Source organism: Phalacrocorax carbo, chromosome 6, assembly GCF_963921805.1.
Source record: "Phalacrocorax carbo chromosome 6, bPhaCar2.1, whole genome shotgun sequence".
NCBI classification, from domain to species: Eukaryota; Metazoa; Chordata; class Aves; order Suliformes; family Phalacrocoracidae; genus Phalacrocorax; species Phalacrocorax carbo.
In genome coordinates, this window is record NC_087518.1 from 3,716,349 (window position 1) to 3,729,563 (window position 13,215).

The window sequence follows — 13,215 nt, forward strand, 5'->3', positions numbered from 1 at the left end:
GTGGAAGTGTTTTTTGAGCAAGGTCCAATAGGTACGATTTGCTGTTCCCTATAGAAAAGAGACGCTATTTCTCTAAATACCATGAAAGTACTTTCATTTAAGACTTCTGGAGACCAAAACCACAGCAGGTTGCCTATAAACTACCTTAGATGTGAAAGATTTCTGTTATTCATAGCACAGAGGTAGTAGTGGTTGACAGCATTGTCTGAACCAGTGGACTAACAGTATGAATATAGAAAATTATGGATAATGGGAAAGCAGTTCTGAAATCCAAGAGAGATAATAACCATTAGCGCTTGTGGCAGATCAGAGAAATAGCTCAACAAATGTTGAGCTGAATTGATTTTAACATAAACAGACAATAGTAGGGGCTAGTGTTTTAGTGGAATTTAGGCATCTAAAGGTGCAGATGGCCACACTGCTGCATTTATATGTGCCTCACTACAATTGTAAACAGCTGGAGGTAGAAAACTTCAAGCTTTTAACAATACCACTAATCACTTACATACCTTTAGAAATCTGGCCTTATCTAATAAGTTAAGAGTATTTCACCCGCGATCTGTTTCTCTTTCTTTATTCACATACAAATGCCAGCTCTGAAATAAAACTTTTTCACTGATTGACATGTTAGCGAGAACGTGGTTCAAAGCTCTGTTCAGAGAGGAAAAAAAGCGGACTGAAAACAGTGCGGTTCTGTCTGAGACATTGAACCTATCGAAAAAAAACCTAGAGAGGAGAAATTCTCTAGCCATGCTACTAAAGAGGCTTTACTCACAAACAGGACCTCTCAAATACATACACCGAACTAGATGTCCATTACTGGTGCGATAAAAAAAGTTGTGAAGAAAGGATTTCTGCCCATGGATCATTGGTATTTACTCAGTATAACTCCAGGGAAGTATAGCAGCACTGATTTCAGCTGCAGCCCTATATATGAAGAAGAAAATGTACATTAAAGCTTCATTAACCCTCTCAGCTATTCCATTTCCTAAGCACAGCATAGAAGGTACTGTGCTCGCTGAAGGATTTCATTATCCATGTGCCCTTTCAGTCCACTTTTTTTTTCCTCTCCTTAAGGTGTTTTTAAAATGGCAAAGCCTGTGTGCCACATTAACATGACCCATCCTTACCCCTTCGGTAAGAATGCACTGTTTTGTACATCGTTTACTCTGTTTTTGAAACGCTTTCATGCAGTCAGTGTATCATTGTTAAATGCTTTCCATGCAACAGATGGAAATATGAAATGACAACTTGATATGTAAAGCCTGCACTGACTCACACACAATTAAGGAGGTATTTAAAGAGAAGTAGCTTGACAGTATTTGGAAAGGAAAGTCAGCTTTAGCAGGAGTGTTCCAGTCTGGTACTTGTTTTGGGCCAAAAAAAAATGTATATGCCTCTGAATACGGCTCTGTAGAAATATTCTTCACCCTTAAACAAAAATAAGCCCCAAGATTAGCTTATATAAAAATCTCATCTGAAAGGGAAGGCCATTTCCCATCTTATTAACTTTTTATTTGCTTTATTTTTCTACTTCTCAGCGTAGGTTCCAGAGGAACATTTGATTAATTTGTGTTGTCTGCAAGTCAGGCTTTTAACCTCTGGGAAAGCTCTAAACACTTTAAAAGCTTACAGCCTTAAAACGGATTGCCAAAGTGAACTTAAACTAAATAGAGGTCAACAATCTAAGGTTATTTTAGCTTTTCCAGGGAAAACGGGTGCTCATTGGAAGGACTAGTTTTCGTAGGCTGGTTACACTTGTTCAGTTAACCATCTGCTCTTTGAATACAGAGCACCCCTTGCTGTTTGAATGCACTACTACTTCTGCAAATGAATACAACAGTGTAAGCAGCCCAGGAAAAATGCCGCTGACTGCAAGCCTAATAAATTTGTAGATTTTAGCAGGAAGGGTGACTGCTAGGGCTTCCCAGGGCTCCTCAGCACCACTTCAGAGAAGCAGGTGCTGAGAGCCGTGGGAATCTGTTAGATCCATCCTAGGCAGTCTTCAAACACAGCGTGTTTCCCCAGGTTTCATTCTTAATAATGATGTCATGCAGAAAAATACTCCTGTTCTGATGCAGATTGGATGTGAATTTGCAGTTACAGCACTGAGTGCTGTAACCTGAAGTAAGGTCTCACCCCAGAGTAAAACTCTCAGGGAATACAGACTTTGTTCTGGTTCCCTGCCTCCCAGCTACAACCAAGTGAGCCTCAGTCATGGTATTGTTTTCTTATTTCCTTGTGAACACATTGCACAGGGACAATCAAATCAAGATAAGGTTAAAAAAGTAAGGTTTATAAATTCACTTTCTGACCAAAAAAATTCTACGATGCAAATTAGAAAGAACCATTGTTTCTCACTGTAGAACAGTGTTAGAACCCACATTTTAATAAAACCCAAAATTCTTACTTTCCAAGGGCAAAGCATTCCAGTTTAACAGATGAGCCCTTCGCAGCATATGTTGTTTCTGGAAAACGTACTTCAATCTTTGGTTCATACTCCCCCATCACACCTGTTGAACATCAAAACAGCTAGCACTCCAGTTGAGCCTCAGACCTGTCTAGTACAACAGAATTTCAGTGTAAAAGAAAGGACGGCGTTAACAATCTTAGAGCCTTATGTTCCACCCGTGGCAATCAACATGCGATGTCTATGGAGTGGGCTTAGCCTGCTGGGTAAAACTCAGTCCTACGCTGAAAGCTTCTGTGAAATTTGTGAGGTCTGTGCATCTGAGAGTTGAGGAGCGTGACTTCACACAAGCTCTTCATGTACAAGTATGTTCTGCTTGTGCATTATGGTTACAGAGATAACTTAGAGCTCACACCTCTTGTGAAGGGGTGTCAACAAGCAATGCCTTTAACACTGGTCACTTCCCAGGACACCGGATAAACTCTGGGTGCAAGAGAGAGTGGTGGAATTCTGTGTCCAAAATACTCGTAAAACACTTAAAACTTCTTTAAAACACCCAAAGGGGAGCTCCAGACTTGAGAAAGGCTGGTGTAATTATCACATTTGAAAATCTGGCTGAACATCTGACAAACCACAGACAATCCAGTATCAGTTTAGGGCATTTGATTTTGCAGCAGGTTTGGGATTGCTTTAGCAAACTAAACTTTTAGCCGAACAACTTAAACAAGCATCTTTCAGTGTAACTCATTGCGATGGTAATGACGAATATGAATCCGATATTTTCCAGCACATAGTGTCTTTGCCCAGATCCCACACTGAAAACGAGCCGATTCTTATTTTATATTTAACAGGGATCTGGCCAGTATCACACATACAATTTGCCCCACTGCCTGTTTAGGACCCAAACCAAGGTGAACGGGAGAAAATAAAGAGACTGATCAAATGCTTCTGAGAAAAGCAATTGAGTGATGAAAAGGCAGAAAAATAGTGAGAAAAGACCTTAAGCGTTTACAATCATAGTTTGTACCAAATTATTAACTTTTGAGCTGCGGAACTATAACTTTTTTTTCGGGTGACCTGTTTATGTCACAAAGCGGCACAGTCTCACAGTGGAAGTATTATCCTATAACGCACAGTCGAGTTTTGATACACCCTGGAAGCCTAACTCCGTACAGACGTGTCACTGGGTGCCGCCGCTGCTTTGCAAACAGCACAAGTATATTGCAATCTAGGTGAGCAAACTTACAAAACAAACTTTGTGTAGAGATTTCCCAGGTATATATTTCTTGCTGTGAACATTTCATTAGAAGCGTTGCCGTAAAGGTATTTGTGTATGTGCAGGACAGTTTCTCACCACAACGACGTATTTTAAGACAGCTTTTTAGATTTAATATTTGAGTTATACCTAGATTATAAATTTACAAAGCTTTTCCAGATCTAAACCTCAACACAGGCATCCATGAGATGAAAAATATGAACACATCATTTGACATTGTCTTGCTATTTTTCAACAATATTGAGCGCTGCTTTTTTTGCATATGTTTATCTCCTCAACCCTGCCCTGACAGTTCAAATCTCATATCAATCCCGCAGAAACTGTGGGATCACATCCCACTGCACAACTTTGTACTGGGAGCCTTTTACGTCCACAAGGACATATAGCCCTATCGATGTGCAGTAACTGGAGACGGACCAGTCAGCCCAGCGCTGCACGTCTGCAGCCCAGATAACTTACCATCGCTGCGGAGAGTGAGAGGAGTGGGTGGCCCCTGCACGCTTTGCTCTGCTTTAGGGTTAGTTACAACGCAGGTGTAATTGCCCACATCCGATGGCTCTACTTTGGCAATGTACAGATTCCCCGTTTCTTGCGAAACAAAGCGGCGACGATCTTCCTGAACATATAAGGTATTATCGTTGAAGAGCCATGCATAGGACAAACCTAGAAGACACCAGATATAGGTCATGCATCCTTTCCAGTATAACCTGCTTCCCGTTAGTGCTTAAGCGCAATATTGCCAGTTGAAAGAACGAGTCCGTTACAGGGCAAACCCCTGGGGATGCACAAATTAGCAAAGGCAAGGTGAGCATTGCTTTAGTTTTAAACTCATTTCAAGCCACTTCTGAAGGTCACAAAAGTTTTCGTCCCCTGCTACTTTTCATTCTCTCACTTAGCCTATTTTTAAGTAGGAATGGCACTGCTGCAATGCCATGAGAAAGCTGTTTTAGCAAATAATTTCTATTTATAACACTTTCCCTCTGAACATCCAGAGAGCAAATTGCTGGTCAGTGTTACAGCTCCTTTCTTTACTCTGAATATGGAAAAATTAAACTGGTGACATGGAGCTTTACCATGAGCTCTCATGAAGAGGGAAAGCTCAGCTGCACACAAATATTTTGGAGATTATTTAATGTTTGATCCTATTGCACCCTTGACCCTTCCCCTTATCTTCCATATTCACATCTGCTCCATGCCTCCTGTCCTATTGACTTCCTAACCCTTTTCTGCCATCTTTTTCCATACAGTGTTTCTCCATGCATACCTTAATAATGCATGTCTATAGTCTAGGCGACTCTAATTGATTTGACTAGCCTACCCTGGAAGGGCAGACGTCCATGTGAGCTCACCACCCAAGGAAGGACCCTGCGTTTTGGAAAGGCTTTGTGGCCAGGCTTTGCTGCGCTGCCATCAGTACCGCAGCGAGCAGGTTCGGCGCCTACAACGCGGCACGACGCGGCGCGGGTACGCCCGAGGTGTCCTGCCAGCCCCGCGCTGCGGCTGCTCTGCGTCACTGCCGGCGCCCAACAGCAGGAGCAGGACTGAAATTCTGTCTTTAATAAGACACAGTAAATCAGAAGTTTCAAAATCTACCAGTTTAGCTTTCCTTAATTAAATGTATAATTCATAAGCTAAGTGTTCTGCCAACAGCTTCATTTTTACACATTTCCCCCATCAACAATCCCATTTGAAAAAGATTATTTACGTTTCTTTCCCCCCCTCAGTTACAACACGGGTACAGTATGGTAATAAGTCTGCAAACTCCAGTAGTTTTGCGGAGTTTTATGTTATCATCTTCTAACATTTTAGGACTCTCATTAGAAATGATGCATCTCCAGGGAGCAATCGATGACACTTTCTATACTTGGCTTAATCCTGCAATAGGCTCTGTTTTACTACAGCTTAATGCTAAACTTTTTTCCTGAAGTAGAGTAAACCTAGAAGATGCAACAACCCCTAAAACCGTGTAATACAACACATGCGTGTACATATGCATGTGCATACACACAAGATAAAAGCCCCATGTTTTCACATTTGCATGTCCACATACATTTAGGTACCTGGTTAAAGCATTTCTTTACAGAAGAATATCTGGAGATGGGTGGGTTCTTCCACAAGGAGGATCAGCCTGTAGCTAGATATAAGTGATGTAGCATGACCTGATACACCTTCCAGAGACAGAGTGTGTTCCTGTTCCAGGCGTAAAGTTTGATGAGTGTGGTCTGGCGGGACAAACAGACCGAAGTGACTAGTGTGGGCAAAATTCTGGTTTCAACTGATTTTTTCCTCTCTAAAGAGGATCTCTTAACTTTTAAGATCTAACCTGCAAGTTAGGGGACTGCAAAGAAGAGTATTTTCCCTGCAAATCTTCAGTATTTATGTTCGATTAAACAGTACGTTGTAAACTTTGGGGTTTTGTGGGAGAAATAGCCTGGACCTGCAACCTCAGATCCCACGAGAACACCTGAGGGCTGGTGCCCTGATGCCCCTTTTGTGAGAGCTGGGCCCCTCGCCTTCCTCCTCGCACAGAGCTACACAAAGGCATATACGGGCTGACGTGCAGAACTGCTCTGAAACGTTGAACCACCGATAGCTGGGCACACACACTGTCATGAAAGGTTAGCATATCTAACGATAAACTGGGGGTCGTTTAAAAAGCGAGAGAAGTAGGAAAAAGCAGTTTGAAGGTTCCCTTCCCAAAGTCCAATTCTGGGGCTGGCTATTACAGGGCTGAAGAAAGCACTGGCCCACTCTAACAAGGCACCACCATACCTGCTAAGACACCAAAGGGATGCCTGTGAAGGACCTTCAAACCATCTTATGGCACGCAATCAAAAAACAAATTCCAGCTGTAGGACCTGCTGATGCAGCTAAATTTTCTGTGTAGGAGAGAGTATGGAATCCTAACCAAACTCCATTAAAAACAACTTTATGCTGTACAGACACGCTTCATGAGGTCAGCCTGTGAATTAATTAATCGATAAAAGAGAGCCAGATCTTGTCTGTCCTGATTTCAGTTCTCAGGGGGTTCCAGCTGACTTCATTTTCCAAAGTTTCTGTTACTCTCTCCTTGTCTGTACTCCACCGCCTTAGGGCCTATTGATGAATTTTCCCATTAACCAGGAACAAGTTCAGGCTCCTCCTTTTCATATTTAATTCCCTCCCCCCCCAGTACGAGGGATATAAACACCGCTCTTCTAACTGAAGGTTCATCGTCACCAATCCGCAGGCCACACTTGCCTAGAGCCTAATTCAACTCCTCTAAACTCTGTAGAAACCCTAATTTTAATTGACTTCAATGGGAGTTGGATGAAATCTCAAGAGAAAGGAGTCAAACTATGGAGATCAAATCTTTTTTCTCTTCTAAGGCATAATACCAGCACCTCCCTTACACAATATCTTTTCTTAGAAAGTTAAGCAACAACATCAACAGATGTAACAGGCTAGAAAATCTAACACTGAGTTACAAAAGGAGCCACCGTTACTTAAACATTGCCATTTTGGGTCACTTTGAATAAATCTGATGTGAAGCAGACCCACTGAATGAGCAAAAGAAAGTGATGAAAGGCCCATGCCATCATTTTTAGGGTTACATTTATTTGCATGAGTAAATCAGCAGCTGGGAAGAGTCTGCTGAAGGTAATTCTGAACAGAAGGTATTAGAGGCATAGAAGGGAAATTATAAAGAGATAGTAACCTGCTAATGAAGTCTAGCTAAAATGAACTTGAAAATTACTGCTGCGAGCTATTTTATGGAAGAATAAATAAAGTTGCAATTTTTTTGTGTGTGTTTTTTTGTTGTTTTCCATTTAACCACAGGGTTTCTGAAACAGCAGCTGGGATCACACTTCAACACACCCGTGACAGTCTCAGAATTACTGAATTTCAGAGACCGCTATGAAAGGGCTTCAGCACAAAAGGTCTTATGCACGTCCTAGCCATTATCGACACCAAAGATTTTCGTGGCCTTTTTTCTCTCGGTTTCATTTTTTCCTTTGTGCATAGACCTGTTTGGCTGTAACTTTCTCTCTGGAGTAGCCACTTTTCACATGGTGTTGAAGATAAATCAACCATGCTTGAAGTAAGGGAATAGAGACTTTTCTATACCAGATGAATTAGTCCAATTTTCTTATTGCTCTTTTCACTATGGCTAATATGTGATGTTTTAGAAAAACAAACACGTGAGGTAAAACGATGTAGTGGGGTAGCAAGGCGAGGGGACCCCTTCCAGGGAAATGTGCACAGATCACAGGGTGCCACCGTGCACGTAATTTCAGGTGAGTTCCTACTCAGTGGTGCTTTAGATACGGACCAAATAAGCAGACTTTGGTCCCAGATGGTTGTGGTGGGTTTTTTTCCCCCATAAACTTTTAAAGGAAATTGCTTACACCAAAAGTTGAGCTTGTTCCAAAGACAGATAGAGAGATACTATCATTTACCCCTAGGTTACAAAAACATTCTGCTAACCTTATGGAGTTTTATGCCCAGAGAGAATCCCTCTGATCTTGACCTACAAATAATGGCAATATAAAATTCAGAGCACTATGAAAGTTTCAGGATTTAGCTCACAAAAACTAATAATAAAATATTATTCATATAATTTTTACCCACAATTTTTTAATTTAAGACCTGTGTGCCAAGCTGTTTTCTAAGACAGGCTTCGAAAACATTAATCACCTTCAGGTAACTAGTTTTTTTTCAATTCTGCCTAGCTACGACACAACAAATATCACACTACAACCCCTTTTCACATGTACAGCTGATTGGTCTCAGCCCAAATTAACATATTCGAGCACTGAACACTGGGAAATTATGTTTGCTCTCAGAAGACAGTGATCCCAATGCTGTTATTGACTCTGTAAGAAGATGCCTTGGAGAGCACAGAACTGCCTGTACTTCAAAGGAGCTACATGTCAGTAGAGGGATAATTACAGCAATGTAGACTATCATTATGCATATGTCAGAGCATGAGCTATTTTATCAGTGCTGCGGTCCTAGGGTGTGTTTGGGGATTTTTTTTCCCCCAATCCAAGGCAGGTGACGATGTGGTGTCAGTCTCCCTCCTCATCCCAGAGGCCCCCAGAAGCAGGTTAACCCCACCTCACCTTCCAGCCAAGCACTGCCTGGCGGGCACGTCCTGAGCTCGGCCAGGCAGGAGAGCATTGCCTGTGCCTGTCAGCTGTGAGCACTTTCTTTCAGAGCACAGCTGGGAAAGAAGAGCAGCTGATAATCACTCCTGATATACTAGTCTAGGGAATATAACATTTCAGTGCTTTCCTCAGCCCAGGCAAATTCAAATCAATACTGCTCATTCTGCAGGAGAACAGCTACAGGCTGGGCTCAGGAAAGAGACTCTCCCTCTCCTGCCAGAGCTGACAGGAAAGGATTAAAGATTCATGGGAGCATTGAGAAATAGGAGCAGAGAGAAAAGGACTCTAAATTCATGACTAAGGCACTCGGCTTTAGAAAGGGAGATACACGTCAAACCTTCCTTTTAAGATTTCACATTTTATCAAGCAGATTGTTTAATATAAAAATGCAGAAACAACCTGAGGCAGAAGTCAAAGACCCTTTTACATAAGGCAGCACTGCTCATCCCACCTCCTCCACATACCAAGTTTCCCATCTCCTGCTTTCATATGCAGCTCCTTCCCACCCTTTGGCATATTCACCCACTAAGCAGGTCCACAGGGCTCTTATTTTCTTAAGAGTGCTTTGTTTTACCTTTTTTTAAATGCAGCCTTGGTATAGTAATCTCAGCATAGAGAAAAGCCTACAGACTCAGCATCCCAGCTTCAAACCCTGGCAGCTCTTCCACACAAGTAAATGCAAATGCACGAGTGGTCCTGCTGTTCCTAACAAGATTAGGAACTTCCTTAAAGCTCTGCAGGGAGCCAGCTTGAAGGAAACAGACCTTACGTCAGACTTTGCTTCTAAGAAAATAAATTAATAACAGTCCACCCCATAGCCTTGTGTCAAATATTACCATTTAGGCAGCAGCTTCTTAATCAGAGGCAGGTCAAGCCTATCTATAGCTACAGAAATGAAGCCTTCTTCAAATTCCCTTCCTCTACCTCCTACTGCTATATAAAGCACTATTTTTTGGTAATAAAATACTACTATATGTTGATTACATAAGGAAAAAAAGCTCACCTAATGAACTCAAGCTAGAGAAGAGACACTTCTCAGAAAAAGAAATACAGCTTACTTTCTCACCTCTGCACTCCAGAGCCTCACTAACAAGCAGAAGAAAGTCACATGCTGAACTTTATAAGGTGTGTTAATGAGCCTCATAAATAACAACAGCTGAGGCTGGAGAGCAGCTGGTGCATAAATAGGCAAGGAGAGGCTGGGGGAGGAAGTGGAGGGTTTGGTCTGGGTCAGGTAGTATGGGGCAGGGTTTTTTCCCCTTTTTTCTTAAAAGCTACCTGTTATTTCTTATTCATTAACTCTACTAAAGTCTTAATGCCTTGGTCTAATATATTTGTGTTTAAAAGGTGGATTTTTTTTCTTTCTGTTTTGAATTTTGTTCAAAGTACTAATCTTTGCTTGTGGCAACACAGAGTAGGTTCTCCTTTAACATGAAAGGTTTCAGGATAGCAACTCTATAAGGATTTTGTTCTCTGAGAGTTAGTTTAAGGTCTAAAGCTGATGTGGAAGTTGTTGGAGCAACCCTTCTGAATTTTTCTTGTTTCTTGTAGTTTAGCTGCCTAATATGTTCTCTATACCCTATTAGAATAAAATAACTTATTTTTCTTGTATAAACAAAAATAGGTCATCAACACACTCATAGTTAATAAGCATGTACCTAAAACAAGCAGTAGCATAGCTGTTCTTGTCACAAAACTAAGTTTGCCTTGACTTAAGCTTTAGATGTTTTAAGTACTTTGAATGTAGAAAGATATTAGCAGCATATGACAAACAGCTGGGTCATCAAATGATGACTGCAGAGCTTGCTTTCCTGTGAACCTGGCAGAAAAATCTCACTCCAGACTGTTTGGCATATAGGGTTAGATAAGCTTGGTAATATGTTGGTCTCTTGTGTGAGGTACAAAGAGAAGTGAACCAATTCTCTAGATAATGTAGGTGGAAAAAATATTTCTTGAACTCTCATTTTAGCTACCCCTTTGTAGTTCTCAATGTTATATGTGAAGAAACTATAAATAATAAAAACTTGCTGCTTTCTTAAGCTCTTGTCTTTGTCTTTTCTATTGCTAGAAGAGGCAGATACAGACCTGCTAGGGTGGCAGGAGGCTTTAGCTACTCATCCTATTCCAAAATAACTATATTGATGATAGCTGCTTGGAAAACTGTTGTACAGAGGTTTTTCAGTTTTCCTTCAAGTCAAAGGAAAACAAACCAGTTACCACCAGGACTGTGCTCCTCTTCCCTCCCTGTAACGTGTAGGTAGGGCCAGGTCCGTTAAGTGACTCATCCTGAGGAAAGAAGCAGCTGGTCTATAGGAAGGAGTGCCTGAAGGGCTGTATCCATCTGCTCTGCCTCCCTTGGGTCTTTTCAAAGACACAGATAAATTATTTCAGAGTGTAGTCAGTGTTTTCTACCTGAACAATTAATTTCAGTTTCACTGCAAATGCTCATACTAGCAAAAGGTCTGCGTTGGTTATAGGCTGTGTCTACTAAGTTGCATTCTAAGAGCAGTTTTGATTCTTAGTGTATAGGATGAGTTACACAGCTTGTATTGTCTTACTTATGCTAATGGTATAGGAAAGGCCACTCTCTTTCTGCTGGTATGGTATATTTTCCAAATGCCTTCATATCTAACTAATTCCAGTCACACAGTACTGTACAGAACACTTGCAAGGCTAGTAATCCTTTCTCCTGTAGGTATTGTCAGTCAGAGGCAAGGGTTTCAATTAAAAAAGAAATAAATATACAATCCTTTTCAATAAAAGCAACTTCCTAAGCATCCTGAGATAATATACAGCTTATCATAGTTCCCTCCATGTACTTCATCCCCATGGCATGTAATTTTAGATCACAAATACAATGTTTATGGATGACAAAAGAACTCGCTTCCTGTTCTCTAGAGACTTGTTATTTCAGAGAATATATTTTTCAGGCCTATTGGTCAACAGCTCACATTTCCAGCTTAGGAAACACTGTGGCGAAGGCTTTGTTCATGGATACTACTTTTTCTGTTCAATTAATCTGGGGTGAGCTCACTTGTTAACTATTTATTTGTTCTGAATGTTTTCTTCTCCTCATTCCTATTTGTCAAATCATAATTTTATCCTACAGTGAGAAGGAAACAATAGCTTACTGACTCAAGGATGGATGTTTTGTCTCTCTGTCTGTCCCACTGATACATCTCAGGAACTCTTTTAAGCCTTTTCTGCCCTAAAGGACCAGGTTTCACTTCATTTCCTTGATTATATACTTCTTTCATATGGCTGTAAACACTAAGTGAACTGACATTTCGTCTCTGTTCAAGACTTGCAGGCTTTAAACTGATTGATGGGTTTCTCTGCATCTCTGATATACTGCATCCTCTTTATAGATCGCTCTTTACCTTCTCGTGGGAATTTATCTTATAACTCTGTTTCTTTAAGAAGAATTGCAGCAACGTTGCTGAGAGCAGGATGTTGGCGCTAGCGCCCAGAAAACTGCAGGGCCTGTGGATGTGTGGTCACTCCTGCTGAAAGTATGACACGAGTCATCTAAAAAGCACAAACCCCACTGTCCTTTAAAGAAATGAAATCTGAATTTGCTGTAAACCCATATGCTTTATGCACAAATAAATTCCAGTGCTAATCAGGCAGGGAGATGCAGAGACGATGACTTCTGAGCTGTAGCAGCTGATGTTTAGGATGCACGTGATGTAGGGCTGTTCATCATACCTCCGTAATGCGGTGGAGGACCACAGAGCAGAACCACTCCTTGACCTTCTCTGACTGACACTGTGCTTCTCGTTTTTGTTTCAAAGTTTTCAAGATCTTGAGAGAGAAGGAGAAAACAAGACCCAGTTATTATCTGTCAGATTTATAGCTAACTGTACCCCAAGCTATGCAATGCTTATGTCACTCAGGAACATATTCAGATATTCAATAGCGTAATATAACCTCAGTATGTGAATTGCCACTGTACGGAAAATGAGTTTGTCCAACCTAGTCCTTTGGCAATCATGAAATACCTATTCATAAAGCAAACTCTAAGCCTGTGAGTTTGTATTTATGGTTCCTAATTGCAAAGCTAGCATATTATTCTATGACTTTTTCTAGCATCTTTTTTTTTTTTGGAACTTATTAGCCTCTTAATCTGCATGAGTAGGAAAAAAGCATTTTGTGTTTTTTCTTTTTCTATAGAAATAAAAAGCAGCTGTGCTTTTCTATATATACAAGTGATAATTAATCATCACCAGGACTCTCACAGAGTGTGTGTTTAAATGATGATAAAAGTATGTTGTATTCTTACGCTGTTCTGTCCTAAAGCTGGCTGCAGTAAGTCGATGTTTTAATTGACTTCAACAAACTTTGCCACTGGTTTTAAAAGAGGGGAGAAAGAGGATACT

The 13,215-nt window shown here is 40.9% G+C and overlaps 1 protein-coding gene across 1 annotated transcript in view; it reads right to left on the reverse strand.

Annotated features, from left to right (window-relative positions):
* The window catches only part of LOC135313793 (contactin-6-like), an 83,880-nt gene that overhangs the window by 54,299 nt on the left and 16,366 nt on the right, over positions 1-13,215 (reverse strand). The window contains exons 2-4 of the mRNA XM_064453442.1: positions 12,545-12,640; positions 4,146-4,349; positions 2,411-2,513 (exon numbers count right to left, since the gene is read on the reverse strand). Of these exons, the coding sequence (XP_064309512.1) occupies positions 2,411-2,513; positions 4,146-4,349; positions 12,545-12,640 (403 nt within the window). The remainder of the gene's footprint in view (positions 1-2,410; positions 2,514-4,145; positions 4,350-12,544; positions 12,641-13,215) is intronic.